The sequence below is a fragment of the Tetrao urogallus genome, assembly GCF_951394365.1.
Source record: "Tetrao urogallus genome assembly, chromosome: 1".
NCBI lineage: Eukaryota > Metazoa > Chordata > Aves > Galliformes > Phasianidae > Tetrao > Tetrao urogallus.
In genome coordinates, this window is record NC_136813.1 from 13429585 (window position 1) to 13448987 (window position 19403).

The 19403-nt window shown below is 39.9% G+C and overlaps 2 protein-coding genes across 2 annotated transcripts in view; one reads left to right on the forward strand and one right to left on the reverse strand.

Moving 5' to 3' along the window:
- Window positions 1-1506: 1506 nt before the first annotated feature.
- Window positions 1507-14734, reverse strand: ANGPTL5 (angiopoietin like 5; the record flags this gene model as incomplete). The annotated part of the gene is made up of 8 exons (XM_079539438.1): window positions 1507-1826; window positions 2204-2389; window positions 3472-3592; window positions 9443-9543; window positions 11082-11175; window positions 11742-11845; window positions 12723-12870; window positions 14636-14734. 8 exons carry the CDS (start codon window positions 14732-14734, stop codon window positions 1507-1509), a joined length of 1173 nt encoding a protein of 390 aa, XP_079395564.1.
- A 3128-nt stretch (window positions 14735-17862) lies between these two features.
- Window positions 17863-19403, forward strand: part of CEP126 (centrosomal protein 126) — a gene marked incomplete at both ends in the record, with an annotated part of 62208 nt that continues 60667 nt past the window's right edge. The window contains 2 exons of the mRNA XM_079548006.1: window positions 17863-17999; window positions 18640-18765. Coding sequence (XP_079404132.1) covers window positions 17863-17999; window positions 18640-18765 — 263 coding nt within the window. The remainder of the gene's footprint in view (window positions 18000-18639; window positions 18766-19403) is intronic.

The window sequence follows — 19403 nt, forward strand, 5'->3', positions numbered from 1 at the left end:
GTTAAGCTAGTTAAGCTATCCTTTAACTCATCTCCCTTAGCGTTGTAAGAGAACATAGACACTATCAGAAGCTTCATTTCCTCCTAATTTATGTCTTTCTAAAACATGGCAGTTCAAACTTAAGTGTGGTCGATTAGGAAGTCAGGCAAAGCACCAGGAATCCTGCAAGGATGAACGAATAGCTTCTGACCAAACTGTAATGCAAAAAGGAAGTATTGGGAGAGTGGAAGCAAGGATGGGTAGCCTGGTAAGGATACCAAAACGTTGTTCAAGCATCCAAGCATGAAGTTAGGAAAGCTAAAGCCTAAATGGAATGGAATCTGATCACTGATGTCAAGGACAAGAAGAAAGACTTCTTTAAGTATACTCACTGTCCTAATGCTTATACAAAGTGTGAGGCAGTAAAAATGAATAATGGAGTTTTTAACTGATTCAATACCACATATTGCCACAGATCCTCTGAAATAGAAGCAAGTATGACAAATTCCATGCCCAGTTGCTACAGAATAGATGGTAGGTTCCACAAACACTGCTGTACTGACAACACGTGTTTTTCATATTACTCCATTTTTATTGACAGTAATTCCAACACTTAACACTGCATATTTAAAATGTAATTATACAACTTCAATCTTTTGTTCATTATTACAAAAAAACATTCACAAAGTGAGTAACGGTAAGAACAAAAAAGATAATTTCATGCCCATACATCCAAAAACCAAAACTCCAAAAATCTGAGATGTTATTCTTTCTCTTTGAGGAAAAAGTATTCATTTTTAGTGAATTGTGTAAATGACAAATCTTAAACTGAAACTTAAATACATGGACTATGAAAATCAAATAGAAAATATGCCATAGCTCTTGCATATTGCAGTGTACCTTACTTTTCTAAGAATCAATCCCTGAGAGTATGCAATACTCAGGCTCTGGACAGTATTCTCAGGGCAACATTTTTTATACAGGTAAGGTATTACAAGCTTTACAGGTAAGGACCTTACACATGTGCTGACATAAGTTAATATTATCTTGCCTGATAAGGAATACAGTATAAAAAGCTGATTCTGGAAAATTAACATGAAGAAAAGGTATTTTTATGAAAAGTAATTACTAGAATGACTGATATATTACTTTTTTAAAAGAAAATTTCCTGCAGTTTCTTGGCAATTTAGATTTGCAGAGAGCATAGAAGAAATACATTCAAAAGTCAGCATTTCTCTTTTTACAACTTTTCCACTGGACCTGCCATTGTGATTACATATGAGGCAGCTAAATAAAAGCTTGTAAACACTGAGCTTCGTCGTTTTTCTGGAAATCCTTTCCTTAGGACCTTCTTTCTCAAGTGGAACCACTACACATGCTGATATTTCATAATAAAAATTAGTAACTGTATTATGGAAATATTTAATAAAGATTTAAGACTGAACTGCTTAAGTGAAAATGGAAGATGTTGCATTGATACATTATCCCACGTAACAGCAAGAATAGATATATTTCTATTTTCATAGGTTAATGGAAATATGGGTCATAGTTCCTCCGAATCTTCATTGAGACTGATTTAATTTTTACTGGCTTGTTGTTCACTGTCCATGTATCCCAGTGAATCCCAGTTGCAAGAAATCTACCTGTGTAACGATGAATACCATTAAGATTTGCAAGGCCACACTGGTTGAACCACCATCCAGTGTTATCACTGAAGTTACTGCAGCTCTTTACAGGCTGTTCTTTAACAATGCACACTGGCCTACATCCATCATTGTCGACATCAAATGTGCTGAAAGGCATCGAATTCTGATTATCTTCTTTTCTGTATCCTCTGAATGCATCACCTAATCACGGGAGATGAAATGGAATGATGATAAAGGAGTTACTTATGAGAAAAAGAATATTTTTTGCTTACTTAATAATTCACAAACATTTCATCTGAAATTATTACAAAAATGGATTTCCTCAAAAGCAGTTCAAGGCAGCACTACACTGGTATGTGTTGAAGACATAGGGAAAAAAAAATACAAAATACTCAGAAGTATGGAAGAAATGATGGAACATCTTTATCTTCTTGTTGCTTCGGTGCTTTTAGTGTTGCTAACTATGAAGGTAAAGATTTCTGTCCTCAAAGACCCTTACTCCAAATGTTACTCTCTTGAATACACTAAGAGAAAAGAGAGTTGGTATCTTTAAACATATTAAGAAAGGAAGTTCTTACCTGCATTTCCTGAATAACGTCCCAAATGAATTTTAAAAGAACATGCTTCATCCTCTATCCAAAATGCATCATATGATGCATAGGCATGCTTGTCATTTTCTGATTCCAAATCCACGTAAAGACTGAAAGTGGTTGCTTTTTGGTTTACTATATAAAAAATCTTCCTTAAGCCAATCCAAAATTCCCCTAAAGCAAAAATGCAATGTACATTCAATAAACATCTAGAAACAAAAAGTATAATGCTTTCTATTTTTCCTACTTTCCTTCCTGACCTAAGTGTAACAAAAATATCTGATCGGCATGTATTCCTTTGAAAGGCCAACAGAGGGACAGAGCTGTCTCCTTACTTCACTGGGAAAATGCATGGAAGGAACTCACATAAGGGCACCATCTTTTTTCTCCATGACATTTTCAGAAAATTTTATAACTTTCAAGTGTTCGACTTTAACACACTTTGTAAGGCCACAGACACTGGATGTGCTGAATATCCACTTAACTAGCCAGAATTCAGTGGTGCTCCAAAAGACTATACTGAGAAATGACAAAGGTCAGCATTATGTGAAATGCAACAAAATGCAACAAAAATCAAATCTAATTGTAAAGATTTGCTTCCTCACATTTTTTTCCCATGAAACATTGCCCCATCTGACCTGCAGCGGTTTGTAAATTTGAAAAGTTTGAGTCTTATTTCTACTCCAAATGGACAACTGAAAAAGCAGCCGCTGCTTTTAGACTTGACAGATTACAGCTGACAGTAAAAAAAATAATACAACTGTTGTATTGGTGTTAGCTACTGAAATATTTCCATTATCTTTCTAATCACTCCCAGTGCTGAAATATTACTGACTGTTCTTTCCTTCACGGAAATATTTTGCAAGCATGATTAAAAGCAACTCAGTCTTTCTTAAATCTCAACGAACATACAAACAAATAATAATGACAATAACAAAAAAAAAAAGTCACAGAGAAATACAACTTATACATAATTTCAGATATAAAATATTCCATCATATTAACCTCTTCTTGTGAGACTAAGGATGGGTAATGGTGAAGGATTCCAGTAGGGTGAAGGTCACTGTTGAGAAGGTTAGACAATAGTTTTGGGGAAGCAACAAAGCATCTGAGTATTAAACAAAATACTTTTTAAAAAACAGGAACTTTACTCTGCATGCTACTAAAACTGCAATACAATTTAGTGGGAATGTAGCTCTCAAAAATACAGCAGGAACACTGGATCCAAAGCACTTAAGAGTATTTAAAACTCATACCAGAAAGATCACCAAATCCATCCAGATATTCAGACCACGTCCTCTGAAATGTAATGATTCCATCAGTTCTTTTCTGAAGCACAGTCCACCCACCTCCTTGAAAATCCATGTCACATAATACCTAAAACAGACACAGGCACGATTAAGCACACTTGAGACATCTGTAATGAAGAAAATAAAAAGTTTTTAAATGAAATAGAAGTGGACTATTTAGGTTCTTGCCAAACAATGTACCCTTCCAACATTTTAACAAAAAGCTCAGAGAAAATTAAGCAAACAAACTGCAGTGTTTTCTTTTATGTTCTACGGAGACTTTAATTTGGAGACTACCTCAATCAGTGTAAGCTGTCATGTGCAAATGCCTCTTCACATTAAATATAAAAAATGTCCTTTGCTAAATTGTACTTTGTATTAATAATAGCATGAAGTGGAAGCAACATGGGATAGCAAGGGGATAGTTTCCTGCAAGAAACACAGATGGGGGCACTAATAGCAAATATACATTTTATTTCAGGAAAGCAGAGTCAAAACTTCTTCTGTGTTCTCTTCTACCATCATACCCTCTCACCCAGAAACACTGTTTGTGATGCCTGAGAAACGCAGAGCATTTAATAAAGGTTAGGGAATTAAGTGATAGTGATAACACAATATACAATAATTTATCCTGGAGCAGTAGAAAACGTCACATAAAAGGGGGCCTCAATCCAGGGAAGTCTCAGTATGAGTATTTAGCAGCCTGAAGCTGAGCAGTCCCACTGAATACTTGGGATCAGCTCTAAGATTGATGAAACCACTAATGACCACTAAAATTTGTGCCCAGTGGTATGTCAAAAGACAACGGTACAGCTGCTCTCTGTTCTCCCACAGAGTATCACATTGCAGGGCACATTTTCTCCTCAGCCCATTTAACGTTAGACACGTGACTGACCACCCTAAGTTGGGTATCAAATTGTCCTTGTCTGCTTTCTAATCCCCCCTCATAGAGAAAAATGTGCACTCACAGTGTGGGTCTGGAAAAGTAAGATCTAAATCACCCTCTGCAGATGTTACCTGCACTGTCTGCAAAAGAAGGGCCCTCAGACCCTTGGCTGCATTCTTGGGATATCAGGTAAGGGTCTAAAATTAAATGGAATGCATCCAGGTCACTCTGGGTATTTTTCAAGTGTGTCTGCAGTGCCACTGCTTGACCATCTGTAACACAAATTAGCAATACTTGTCATCCTGATGTAGAAAGTTGTGCATTGCACATTTAGATGTTACAATCAACCAAGCAGCAGTCTGCGTTTTACATGTTGCTTCTCCATTGGCTGGTACAACTCTGATACTTTTGACAAAACAAAAGGTTTTCTCTGTGGAGGAATACCTTGACCTTATACTAAGAACTTGTGTCACGTAACATCTTCTCTGTGAAGCACAGGAAGCAGCAGCACAGAGCTGCAGCGTGATCTAATTAATACAGCTTGGGCAAGTTTTGGTCCTCATTACTCGAGGTGCCATTGGAAGCCTTGAGCAATTCTTACAACCCAAACACTGGAGGAATCACAGTAAGGATCGTGTTCATGCAAGTGCACCTGGGAAATGATGGGCTTTTCTCCCTAGAGTGTCACATGTTTATTTCAACCAAGGAATAAAAAGAAATACCCATGACTCCAAAATGGGTAGTTAGATACAAATATCTAAAATGCATTAAAATAATCCTATTGACTCAGTCACCGTCTTGAAATGATGGCGTGCTTTGCTACTGACCATGAGCCAGAAATACAAAGAGGAACCCGCTCAGTCACAACATCAAGCTCTGAGCCTACACAAATCAGTGGGAGCGGTGGTGATTTTCAGAAGAATAAGATTTGGATCCACAAGAGAGGTCATCAGCATGTTACTTAGAAATGGCACCAAACAGGCACCAGCTAAGCAGGAAAATGAGATAGGTACACAAAAAACAGTCACTGCTATATTTCTTAATTTTTACATGCTGTAAACGATGCAATCGTTTCCCTTCTTAAAGCCTTGCAATCCACTTAACAAATTGCTCTATGTCTCATACTGTGCAAGGTACCAGGGGCGTGACAGTGTTAAATTAAATGAGCACGAGGGGGCTTCTACTGAGTATTTTTCCCTTTTCATATTTAGTGTGTATAGCAAGTATATTTCAAACAGCCATTCAGTTTCTCCAACTCACTGATCTAAACGTACTCATCCAAAAATGCAGCAGAAAGTGAGCACAGATCAGTTTTCCAGAAGTGAAACTGGTTTTAATTGCCTCATGTTTGAATGCTCACACAAAAACCCATCTGGGACTAATTTTCTGAGACGACAAGAACCTGCAGCCCATGCTGAAACTGGATATGCTCAGAGCTCCTGAAATCTAGTTTTGATCAGTTCAAGTTAAGCATCCAAAATCTACACTCACTTCTGAAAATATGAAGACATGAAAACATGAGACATTTTTAAAACAGTTTTCTTCATTTATCTGATATCTTTATGCAGATCATTCTAGAGACACTTTGTTACAGTTTCAAACACATTTAAGGGGCTGAAAAGAAATACCCATGCTTCGTTGCTGAAAAGGTCCTACAAATGAGTTGTTCATGTGGCTTTGTTTTCTGTTTTAAATTCTCTTACTATGATTCTCTGCCTTTTCATAATTTTGTTTTATTGTCCCAGTATTCAAACTTTTCCAAACTCCTGGCTATCAGTCTCTTGAACGCATTTCAGTTCATTTTAATGTCTTAACTTTTTTTTGCTCATCCACCATTTCTGTGGTACTTTTTTTGCCCTTCAACACACGGAAAAATTTGCATTAAACAGTTTTCCTTAAAATAACATTCTGGAAGGAACACACATCCTTTAGATATTTTTCTCTGAGAACTTTTTGGCACTGTCTTTTCATTTCTGTGTAACATCTACCAGGCAAGAAATGAGACACTCATTTCAGGAGTGCAGAGTTTTCTTATTATTTATTATTACCTTGTGATTTAAATCAAATTATTACAGTTTTTCCTTTTGCTTTTTGTTCTCCTTAAGGAACCTTTCCACTCACATAACTGATTCTTAGTTCTTTGGGACACTGGCAGTAATTTCAAATGTGGACGAGTGTCAAAAATACTTCTAAAGTTAAAGGAGATTTACCGTTTTACATTTTCTCACACAGATTAAGTCACACCATCTCTAGTAAAAGTAATCTGGGTGAGATATGAATATTTCCTCAATGGAATCTTCCTCAATCCAAGAGAAATTCTGAAACAAATGCATTTTGTACTATAGTTTAGCTGGGAGTGAGGCAGACAGCATTTTCTTCATACTAGGCATACACATAAGTTCTCTGCGAAAAATTCTGTCTTTGCTTTTCTTTTACCTGGAAAGAACGTGATGATGAGTTACAGATTTTTTCACTCACTGCACTGTACAGAGAAAACAACAGCATTTTCTATCAGGAGTCTGCAGAACCAGAACCTATTTTTACTTTTGAGATCCTGGCATACTTCTGAAGTCTTTCATAACAATACTGAGCTCTTTTTTCATAGCATTTTAAAGGTTCCAACTGGCCAGAGATAAAGGGATTCACTCTTCCTTTGTTATATACAAAAGAGGACTTTAAAAGTAGTGATTACATTTTGCTATTTACTTGCTGGCTAAAACTCTACATTTTTTTCCTCCAAAAAGTAATAACCCCAACATGTATTGCAAAATAAAAGGCTTGTCAGCCTTATCTCCATCATCACCAGTATAAGTCAGTGCCATATCTGTTTTCTTCTTAAGGAAGCCTTATGGACAGACTGCAATGGAAGTAAACATCCAATAAAAAATTTTCCTAATGTTTGCGTGGATCTGGTGACAGGAAACATGACTGCTGTACTTCACAAGATCCACCTACAAGTTCTGAAGTAACTGGCGGATGAAGTTGCCAAGCCGCTATACATCATATTAGAAAGGTCATGGTGGGGAAGTCCCCACTGAATGGAAAAGGGGAAACATAACCCCATTAACAGGAAAGGAAAAAAAGAAGATCCAGGGAACTGCAGGCCAGTCAGTCTCACTTCTTTGCCTGGCAAGATCATGGAGCAGATCCTCCTCAAGACTCTATTAAGGCACATGGAAAATAAAGATGAGGTGATTGGTGGTAACCAATACACCTTCTCCAAGGGCAAGTCATGTCTGACAAGCTTGGTGTCCTTTTGAGATGGAGTTACAGCATCAGTGGAAACAGGAAAAGCAACCGACGCCATCTACCCGGATTTGTGCAAAGCATTTGACACTGTCCTGCATGGCGTCCTGGTCTCCAAATTGGAGAAAAATGGTTTAGTGGATGGACTATTCACTGGATAAGGAACTGGCTGGATGGTCACACTCAGAAAGTTGTGGTCAGCAGCTCGGTATCCAAATGGAGACTGGTGACAAGTGGTGTTCCTTGGGGATCGGTGCTGGGATCGGTGCCATTTAACATCTTTGTGGGCAACATGGACAGTGGGATCGAGTGCATCCTCAGCAAGTTTGCAGATGGCACCAAGCTGAATAGTGAAGTTGACACTCTAGAGGGAAAGGATGCTATTCAGAGAGACCTGAACAGGCTAAAGAGGTGGGCCCATGCCAATCTCATGAAGTTCAACAAGGCCAAATCAACATCCTGCAGGTCAGGGCAATCCCAAGCACGGATGCAGGTTTGGCAGAGAATGGCTTGAGAGCAGTCCTGAGGAGAAGGATTTAGGGGTGTCCATCGATGAAAGACTCAACATGAGCCAGTAATGTGCACTTGCAGCCCAGAAGGCCAACTGTATCCAGGGTTGCATCAAAAGAAGCATGACCAGCAGGTTGAGGGAGGTGATTCTGCCCCTCTACTCTGCTCTCATGAGACCCCACCTGGAGTACTGTGTACAGCCCCCAACACAAGGACATGCAGCTCCAATGCAGCAGGTCCAGAGAAGGGCCACAAAGATGATCAGAGGACTGGAGCATCTCCTCTAAAAGGACAGGTTGACAGAGCTGGGGCTATTCAGCCTGAAGAAGGTAAAGCTCTGGGGGGACCTCACAGTGACCTTGCAGCACCTGAAGGGGACCTACAGGAAAGCTGGGGAGGGACATTTTAAAAGAGCACGTAGAGACAGAACAAGGAGAAACAGCTTTAAACTGGAAAAGAATAGATTTAGATATTAACAAGAAATTCTTTACTGTGAGGGTGGTGAGACAGGTTGCCCAGAGAAGTTGTGTACACCTCCTCCCTGGAAGCATTCAAGGCCAGGCTGGATGGTGCCTTGAGCAACCTGGTCTAGAGGGAGGTATCCCTGCTTATAGCAGGGAGGTAAGAACCACATGATCTTAAAGGTGCCTTCCAACCCAGACCATTTTATGATTCTATAACAATTAATTTCATTCTTTCTTTTTTTTTTTTTATCCTAGCTGCATATGTCCCACAGACAGAATAAGAATAAGAAGGTTTAGATGCTCTCTGTCCTACAGCTGAGTAGAATGGTGCTCAGACAAAAGCTAAGCACTTATTCCTCAAATAGATGTACATCTGCATCTACACTTAGATGTCCAGAAAAAACATGGTTCAAGATACAGTTACCAGCAGCATCACTTCTCAAGAGAAGGCAACCCTTGAAGCTTCCCCAGTAGAATAATTTAGAAGACAAGTAGATCAGTCTTTTGTCTTTTCAGTTTCCATCTCTAATACAGAAGAGAAGAGCAGTTCTCAGTCACCAAAAGCAGGGCTGGAGAGTTTTCTTCAGTTTTCCTCCTTGGTACATTTTTCACTACATATGAAAACTGACGATGAGATATTATATCAGAGCTTAAATTTCAATGTAGAAACTGATTTTTTTCTTCAAAACTGTAGCAAAGGCAGACTCATTTGGATGATTTAATACACTTCTTATTCATTGGTTGGAAAATTATCATGGAAGGCGTTATTAAATACATTCTAAGTGGATATTCTCAAGCAAATTTCAGCTATCACGAGAGAGAAATTTATTACCTCAAATGCATAATTTGATCCTTCTGGATGGATGATGTACAGACCACTTGGAGTTTTTGAAACTGAACCAATGGTATCTTTAATATCAGTGCAATCCAACCCTGGAGAATAAATTATTTGATGAAGCTTATTAACACATATTTTTTTAAAAAGAGCACAAATACAGCTAAAGTGGAGAAATACAAATTTTGTTGGGAACTTTTGAATGATCTCAAATACAATTTTTTGTTGTGCAAATTTAAAATATGCATTCTCAGGAATTTACCTTATATACCCTCACCTTGGGGGAACTGGAACTAGATGATCTTTAAGCCCTTCCAACCCAAACCATTCTATGATTCTATGGAATGATAATTCTCTGAGATCCACTAAGCTTGGAAAGAATAATAAATTGCATTTTATTGAGAAAGTTTGTTCTAATCTTAACTGATACACAGAAAGATTATATGATGGTTGCTCCAAAGCTAATGTCTCCTATTTTATTCTGTTGGCACACAACATCAGAGGTGCATGTTGGTGGTTTGGCAGTAGAGATTGAACCTTCCCACCAGTATTTCATTCCATTTTGTTGCTGTGTGACAGATAGCAGCAGAGGAGCAGTCTAACAAATGCTGTCTGACATGGAAGTGTATACGAAGCAAAGGTGTGGAATGGAATTCCTCTATGAGGAAAAAATGGCATCCATTGACATTCACTGATGTTTGCTGAACATTTATGGAAAGCAAATGGTGGATGTAAGCATAGTGAGTGAAGTGCTGTGTGGTGCATTTCAGCAGAGGTGACAGTGATGTGTTCCAGGAAGCCATACACAGCTTTCACACCATGAAATGAAGCGTGTCTTGATCAGCTCATCTGCACGGGTTGGCTGATGGTGACTATGTTGAAAAATATGTTTTGTGGCTAAGAATTTACTCTATCAAATAGTGTCATTATGCCTATTGTATCTGCTGTAGTTTTCATAGGAAGCATTACTTTCAGAGCAGCCTACATATATCCAGGTCTTATTTCATAGATTTGATTTGGTTAACATTTGTATAGAGTAAAAACACATATTACCCAAGGAAGGATGTCTTCTTCCTGCAAATGTTTGTATATGTACTCATACAAGCCCTTCTATCATGATTTATATATAAGCATATAATCTTTTGCCTAGTGTTAAGCTAAGTGTGTGTCAGACTCGAGTTTCTAAGGCTGGTAGGACTGAAGAAGGTAATGTTTACTGTAGTTGGGTTGGGAACTGTAAAGGATATGAACTGTCCAGTGCACAGTTTGACTTCTGAGTTTTTGTTGTTGTTGTTCTGGTTTTTTTAAAGATATTGCAAATGTTGAGCATGCTTTATCTCATTACAAAAGAAAGTGCTATTTAGCTACATTAAATCACTTAAGAACTAATGCTTAGTATTTTGCATAAATATCAACAAGATGCTATGCCCAAAATTATCCTCTTGCCAATTATTTAAACCAGCCCTTTCCACTGAGATTCTTATATAGTTCACTAATTTTTCATATTTTATGCGTGCATTCTAGCACAGAATAAGTATTGTACATGTTAAAACTGCTTACCTGTAATTTGTTCTTTGTTAAGACTCTCTCAAAGATAAAAAGAAAAAGCTCAAGATAAAATGTGGGAAATATTTACCATGAGATTGAACTGCTTTGTAAGGAAGTGGATCCAAATGCTTTCTTAAAACTTCTGCATTCAAAAGAAGAACTCTGTTCATGAGTTCATTCACCTGTAAGTTTAAATAAATATCTTAAAACAGGTTGCAGTGAAGTATTTTATATTCTAAGGATGGTCTTTTTGATTCCTAGTAAACAAAATCTGAAGGTCATTTTTGAGGTATGTTAGTGAGTTGTAACTTCATAGTGTGAATTTGTCAGATTTTTTACTTTCTGCATCCACAGTCACTTTCAGGCACAACTCCAATTAAATTGAGGGAAGCCCTTCAATTTGATTAAGGCTTTTTATCTGCACTGAGTGAGCACGGTGTTTACAAACTACTGCCAGTTAATGATAATGTAATTGTGTCACGTGCAAGAGTCACGTGCACAAGTACAACAGGGTTGCATACAGCCTCTTGCCCTACTGCCACATGTGCCACTAGGTCGTGTACCACGTGGTGCTAATCGCTCCCTGGGCCTCCCCCTTTAGCCGGGCTACAAGACATCACTCCTGAAGTCAGTGCAACAGAGACTCCAGTCCTACTGTGTTAATGACAAAGTAAATAATTAATTAGCTCAGTTAGAAGGTAATCATAGTGTAAATAATAAATAATATTTATGATAAAGAAAAAAGTACCTGATTAGAAAGGTAATCCAAGGAAGACTGTTGATCATCCATCATGTTTCTCACCAGTTTTTTTGTGCTTCTTGCATATTCAACAAGAGAGCTCTGCAAATTCCCTTTAAAAGTAATATGTTCATTCACCTTGTTAGCACAAACTTAGAAATAGTCTCGATCAAATAATGACCATCTATTTGTGATATCTAAACACAAAGATGCTAAGAACTTCAGCTTTACAAATTGTAAGATTTGATGAATTCCATCCTAACCTTCAGCTACTGGGATAACCAGTTAATGGATAACACAGAAATTTAAATACATCTGAAAAAAGGATAGATATGTAAGGTTTCCTGCCATTCTGCATTTTGTCTATTCACTGTGCTATTTATTCAGGTTCCTTGTTTTCCCCTGATGCTAAAAATATAGAAACTACACTTGCCATGTAATCAATAATACATAATGAAAATCATATGGGAAAGGCAAGAATTTTGACACATTTTTTTCTGAGGCTGGATAATGTCAGTTGCTGTTTAGTTTTTCCAGGTGATGAACAGAAGATATGTCCTGCATATATATCTACAAAAGGCAAGCTCAAGTACAGATTTCTTCCCACTTAATTTTGGACACTTAAGTACAGCATTTAAATAAGGAACAGGCATTCGAGCCTTTCTCTCAAATGGAGAGACCTACAGATAATCAGAGGATAACACAGACAGGTGGGATAAGCTACTGCTTGGATTCGCCTGTCCCAACAGCAATTATGAAGAGAATTATGAATTATGAAGAGAAAGCAGCATGATTAACTTCATTTATCCCAGCTGCACACAGCATCCCAAATCTGAACAACATTCAGAGTGGGCAGCTTGGTCAAAGCCTGCCACATGTGCTCAAGAAGATTAAAAAATAAATCAGCACAGCATAGCGTAGCGTAGCAGAGGAATGCATAGCAGGGCATTGCATAGCTTGTTGTTTAGAGTATTCTGTATGAATACATACTGCACATATACTGTTTTTCCCCTCGTAAAATTTTAGCTTGAACATCACATGGTACAAGGCATTGTTCTTTTTGTTTTGAAATATCTGCAGATTTATTTTTCTCTTCTGCCTTGAGTGGTTCCTCCACAGCTCCAACATTCCTTGTGCCCTGTTGTACCAGACAATGGAGGGGGAAATAAATTGATCACAAACACATGTTAAACTGCTCAGTCTGTCAAAATGAAGCTGATTACCCCATGGATCTTCTTTTAAAACCTGCTTTCTTAAAAGCTTTATAGCAATACTTGACAGAGCTGAGGTCAAGGCTTGTTATGCATCTTCTACTTAGCCATGTCTTGCAAGGGTGTCAGAAGTAGAGAATCACAGAATTATAGAATCAAAACCTCAGAACCCCATCCAGCTTGACCTCGAGTGTCATCCACCACATCTCTGGGTATGTAACCTCTATAAATTTTTAAAATACACCAAAATTTCTGCTAAAATACTCTGTGAGTGACCTGCAGGCCAAAACTTGCAAATACTTGCATTTAAGAAGCTCGCATTTTAAGACTTGCCACACCCAACAGACATCTCAAATGCCCACAAAGATATTTTCCCTGGAAAGGAGAGGGATTTGGGATTTACCACGTATTACAAAAACACTTTCACTCTGCAAAGTCTCCAAATTCAGAACTTAAGAGTTTGTTTGTGGAAACGATTCCCCAAGTTATTAATCTAGGCACACAAGTAGGCTCAAACAGATTTGCAGACAAATCCAACATATAAAAAATATTTCAAATGTTCTTGCTGGGGAAGGTTTCAAGAGACACTATTTGCAGGGATAGAATTATCTGAAATAGTAACAATAAAAGCATCAGTAAAAGTAGTTTCATACTACTACACCTAATAATGTTATTTCAAAATAGTATTTTCATATTTAACATTTTTTCTTCCATGGTGCCATAAAATACAGGGCTGTCTCTGATTCATCGCTTAAAGAAACGCCAAAATGATCCCTGAAAAATCTCCTTGTAAGAAGGCTAAGGAACAGGCTAAGTCTTCATTTATTAATTCCATAATCTCAGCAAGGCACTGTAACATGCTCATACTGTACTTTCAGATGTAAATAGGAGCTTAGAAACTTAAAGATTCTAATTAAAAAGGAAACTTACTTAGTCTTGACCAAATTGACTACTTGCTCTCCTTTCCAGCTTCAGATTTCTCTTTCTGGTTTTGGCACTACACTGACAAAGCTCTGAACAGTTTATTCCTGATTTTTGCCTTTTAAAATTGAAAATAAATATTACATTAAATGGTTAACAGGCAGATTAAAAAAAAAGTTTCTGAATTATTAATTTGATTTCACTTTGTGTCTAGAGAGGAATAAATGCTAGAGAACAGAAACAATATGTTTCTTTGATATTGAAATAAGCACAAAATAAAGGAAGAAAAGAACAGCAACAGTTATAAAAAGACCAATTGAAACATATAAATAGATCACGTGGAGCCAAGTGTTGTTCTGGGCTTTATCACGGCTATCCACCAGCTGTTCAATTAAGTAATGTTAAGAAAATACTTTAATCAGTATTAATTCTTTCTAAAGGCAAAATGAAACAGGCATTAAATCAGACTTTGGGAGTTCATGTCACAGGTTGGACTGTGCCTACACCAGGAGTTACTGTGTCTTCGCAGGGATGCAGATGACAATAAAAATACATCCCAACAACTGAACTGTTATAAAAGATGCTAAAACAAAAATGTTTTCTTGTTGTACTGTATTTCTACAGTTTCAATGCACTCTCTCTGAAAATACATAATTCTTCCATATTCTCATACCTATCCTGAACAAAGCAGTCTATTTCTCTGTCGCTTTTCTAAGAAATTATTCAGTTACATTCATTGCCTTATCTCAGCAAAGTAATTGAAAGTCTTACCTTAGATGAACAAGGCTTGACATCACTTATAACAGTTTCTCCCCAGCCCAACAAAAGAACACTAAGAGAAATTAATGAAGTTACCCCAAAGCTCTTCATCTTTTCCTTGCAGCAATGCAAATGTTTTGACGAGTTTCACATTTCTGCGGAAAGAATTGTACACTACAGAGTGCTGAGCTAACTATTCGGGAATGTGTACAGCACAAAGAGCAGCCAACACATCACTCCTTTAATGCCTGCATTTAATAAAACACAGCTCTGTTGCACAGTAGGTTTATATACATGCACTGCTTGTCTCCTGAGAGCACTTCCTGCTCATTACCTGCACATGACACACCAAACATATCTCTGCACTGTGGTAAAAGCACGACAATTTCTTACACACTGGTTTTGAGCCCTGGTATTTGTATTTGGTAGTGAGTGATTTAGGCTCATTGAAAGAAAAAAAAAAAGGTATCAATTTTCAACATTTTTGACAGTGTGCCCAGGTGGCCAAAAGGGCCAACGGCATCCTGGCCTGCATTAGAAATAGTGTGGGCAGCATGAGCAGGGAGGTGATCATCCCCCTGTACTCAGCACTGGTGAGGCCTCACCTCGAGTACTGTGTTCAGTTTTGGGCCCCTCACTACAAGAAAGACATTGAGGCCCTGGAACGTGTCCAGAGAAGGGCAACGAAACTGGTGAGGGGTCTGGAGCACAAGACTTATGAGGAGCAGCTGAGGGAGCTGGGAATGTTCAGTCTGGAGAAGAGGAGGCTCAGGGGAGACCTCATTGCACTCTACAACTTCCTGAAGGGAGGCTGTGGTGAAGAGAGGTTTGGCCTCTTCTCCCAGGCAATGAACAGGACCCGAGGAAATGGCCACAAGTTGTACCAGATTTAGGTTGGATGTGAGGCTTTTTCTCTCAGAGGGTGGTCAGGCACTGGAATGGTTGCCCAGGGAGGTGGTGGAGTCGCTGTCCCTGGCAGTGTTCAAGAGGCGTCTGGATGAGGAGCTGCGTGATGTGGTTTAGTGCTTGTGGTGGCAATGGTGATGGGAGGACGGTTGGACTGGATGACCTTGTAGGTCGTTTCCAACCTTGTGATTCTATGATTCTACGATTCTAACTTTTTAAAAGACTTTTATCATTAAACTGAAGGTGTTTTCATTGGTGGGGTGGCAGAACACTAGATATGGCTTATTTCTAAACCTCAGTTTGTACCACACCTCCAGGATATGTCATGTCTGAATCACTTTCACAACAAACTCTTGAGTGTCACCTCGAACTAGCACAGCCAATGCCCTACATTGGTCTCAGTGCTGTGTTCACCTCCCTGTCCGAAGCTGGCATACACTGCAAATTGCCTTTAATGGAGATTTAACAGCAGTTGCAAGAGGGGGATAAATTCAGTATTAAATCCACATACTGTACCATGTTTTTAATGCAATGTTTTGTTTCAAAATTGGTAGCTACAGGGCACTGAGCACCCATAACTGGCCCCTTTCAGCACACACGTGGAAGTTCTCTGTGACGTTTTTAGCAACTTCTGTTAGTCAGTATCTGATGTGATCAAATGTTTAACCTGTTCTGGAGCACTTTGTAGCTTTCCAAGGAAGAATTCTGGAATGTTACTAGTGCATCAGTTGATGCTTGCTTACAAAGTCACAGGTTATGATCTGTTTTACAGACTCAGGGAGTTAAGGAGAAAAGATTTTCACTGCTAACTACATATGACACTAAGGAGGAACAAATGGTTTTCACTCCTCTTCCTATACGCAGAAGTAGGAAGAGAAGGCAAATTTCAAGAAGGAATGGTTATGATGGGCAGAACCTTGGCTGAACCCCTTCCCTATACAGTTAAACTGAAGCTTGGAGGAAAACTAAAGGGCATTAGCAGATGAATCCCTTCTGGAACAAGAAGGAAAGAAAAATGTGTTTCTGCAGCAGCATAGCTGTGCTCCAACCTTCAAATCAGATTAGTAATAAATTCAGTCTGTCCCACAAGGATTTAAAAGTTGATCTTTATCCTTTACTGGAATATCAGTCACTAGCTCACATTAAAATTTATGAAACCTCTTCCAAATCAGCTGCCAGAGTGGGATCTTCCATTTTGTAACCACTTGAGACCAGGCTGTTTGCTGTCCTAGAATAACCATACAGCTCTGCAGTACATGGTGCTCAGCTTATTTACCAAGAAAAGTAGCTAATGACCTGGAGGAGCTACAAAGTGGGGCTATGAAGAAGAACAAAGAAAAAAAAAAGCTGTTAAAAGAGAGAGAGAGAGAGAGAGAGAGATTTAAAGGCATTTTTAATACTGAATTTCAGAAGATGACTACAATTCAGTTACGAGTTTTGCTGGCTAAGGTCAAAATTTACAGTAAGCCTAAGAAGTTTAAATTCTTTCTAAGCATGACATAAGCTCAAATTTGGTAGCTGTCTCACAGCTATGATTTTGTCCCATTTGCATGACTGTTCTCAGTAAAGTCTTTTAAGGTATCCTTTACAGGCTGAGAGAGCTGGGGCTGTACAGGCTGGAGAAGGCTCCAGAGACCTGAGAGCAGTATCTTCCGTATCTAAAGGGGACAGACTCTTCAGCAGGGTGTGTTGTGACAGGACAAGGGAAAATGGTTTTGAACTAAAAGAGGGGAGATTGAGACTGGATATAAGAAGAAATATTTTTATGGTAATGGTGGTGAGGCACTGGGACAGGCTGACCAGAGAGATGTTGGATGCCTCATCCCTGGGACACTAGAAGTTATGGACGGCTCTGAGCACACACTGGAGCTGTAGGTGTCCCTGTTCATTGCAGGGGAGTTGGACTAGATAACCTTTAAAGGTTTTCTCCAACTCAAACGAGTCTATTCCTCAGTAAAACACTGCATTTATCAGACAGACTGGGGTCTTCGGAGTGTGAAAAGAACTGAAGAGGTCTGCTTGGAGGCAGAGAAGCAACAACCAGCCTTCTGCCTGCAACACTGGGCAAAGCGGTGAGTCTGGAGCTGTTCCTCTGAACTAGAGGTGAAGCGCTTCCATTCTAGCATATCCTCTCCGTCTTAAGGCGGCAGAACTTTTCATATACAGATCTAGCTGATAAAGTTCGTTCCGGGGCCAGCGCCCGTCGTGCCCCCGCGCCACCCCGAACCCCAACCGGGGCTGTTCGGGTCAAACCGCCGCCCCTCGGCCGTCCCCTCGGCCGCTCCCCGCCGCCCCGCCCCGTCGCGAAGGAAGCGGCGTCTCTCGTTGCTACGATGGCGGCGGTGCGGCCACAGGAGCGTACGGCAGTGCCGGGGCGCTGCGTGGAGCCCGGCGGGACGGGCGGCGGAGCGCTGTGGCGGCGGGACCTCCAGCAACCGGCGGGACGCGGGGCGGGCGCGGATCCGTGCGCGTATCCTTCCGCGAGCCGCCCGCAGGCAGCTGCCCGGGAATGGCTGCCCGCTGCTCGCCGAAGGGCGGGGTGGGGCCCTGTGGGGACGGGGGTGCGGGGCGGCAGTGTGGCAGCCGGCGTTCCCCAACCTTTTTTTTTTTTTTTTTTTCTCTTCTGGGTAGAAGAAAAACGGTTTTGATAGTGTGGGGCATAAGGGGCGCCATTTGTGTGGTGAGAGGCACAGGTTGCCCAGGGGGTGGTGGTGCCCGTCACTGCAGACGCTCCAGGGATGCTGGATGGGGCTCTGAGCACCTGATGGAGCTGCAGGTGTCCGTGTTCACTGCAGGGGAGGTGGATCAGATGGCCTTTAAGGGTCCCATCCAATTCAATCTTATGATTCTGTGATGTGTTAAAATGACTGTAAACAGTAAAATATAAGTACATGTTTTTCCAGATGAACACTGAATGAGTTATGACCATAATACATATTTATGGGAGCATCTGTTGTGTGATTAACCAAACAGTCTATCAGCATCTTGAATGTAATGGGATGAAGTTTGACCTTTGCTGCTCACAAAGGTGCGTGAAGTCCATCCAGCAGCTTCTGCATCTGTCGTGAGCTCTGGAGACACAGCCAGCACTGTCCTTAACACAGCGCCAGGGACAGAGCTTTAGCATTTCCCTTGGGATGGGATTTAGAAGAGGAGCGCTGGGCGCTGAAAGAAGATCAAAGGCTGTGTCGGAGCAGAGCGCGAAAGTATTCAAAGGAGACCAACAGAAGGAGGAGGTGAGTAACAAGGGCTGTGCTGTGGGAGGTTAGAAAAAGCAGAGTGAGAAGTTTGAGACAGGTCAGTGTGTTTCTACAGTGTGCACGTTCACTTTGCTAAGCAGCCTCACTGCTTTTCCTAGGCTTAAAAAATTCACTAAACCTAAAATAAATTATAAGGGAGCAACATTCTGAGCTGCTACTTGTTGGACCAAAACCACTTGTTGTGGCTCTGACCTGCACTTATGTTACTCTTCCATTTCTGTTATCTTTGATGGGTTGTAACAAATGAATTCAGGCATCCAGGAGTCGTTGGGCAGGCAGCTGTCACTGCTTGCTGAAGTGTATGTGCTTCTGAGCACATGCAATGGCAGTGCACAGCTTCCCCTGTGATAAGGCTTGGTGTTCCCACTTCCCAGTAAAGGCAGTGCTAAGCCTCTCTAGAAAAGAAGTATATTAGTAATGGAGTTATTGTGTATTGACATTTTAAACAGAGCTTTAAATATTCAGCATTTTCTCATATGTGAAAGCGCAAAGTCATGAAAAATTCTACAACCTGTGGGTTGAGTAAAATGTACACTGAGGTTTTGAGTGCAGTGGTGTAAGTAGTAGGCATTTCCCTAGCATTCATGTGCAGGAGAGTGGCTCTGTATAACATA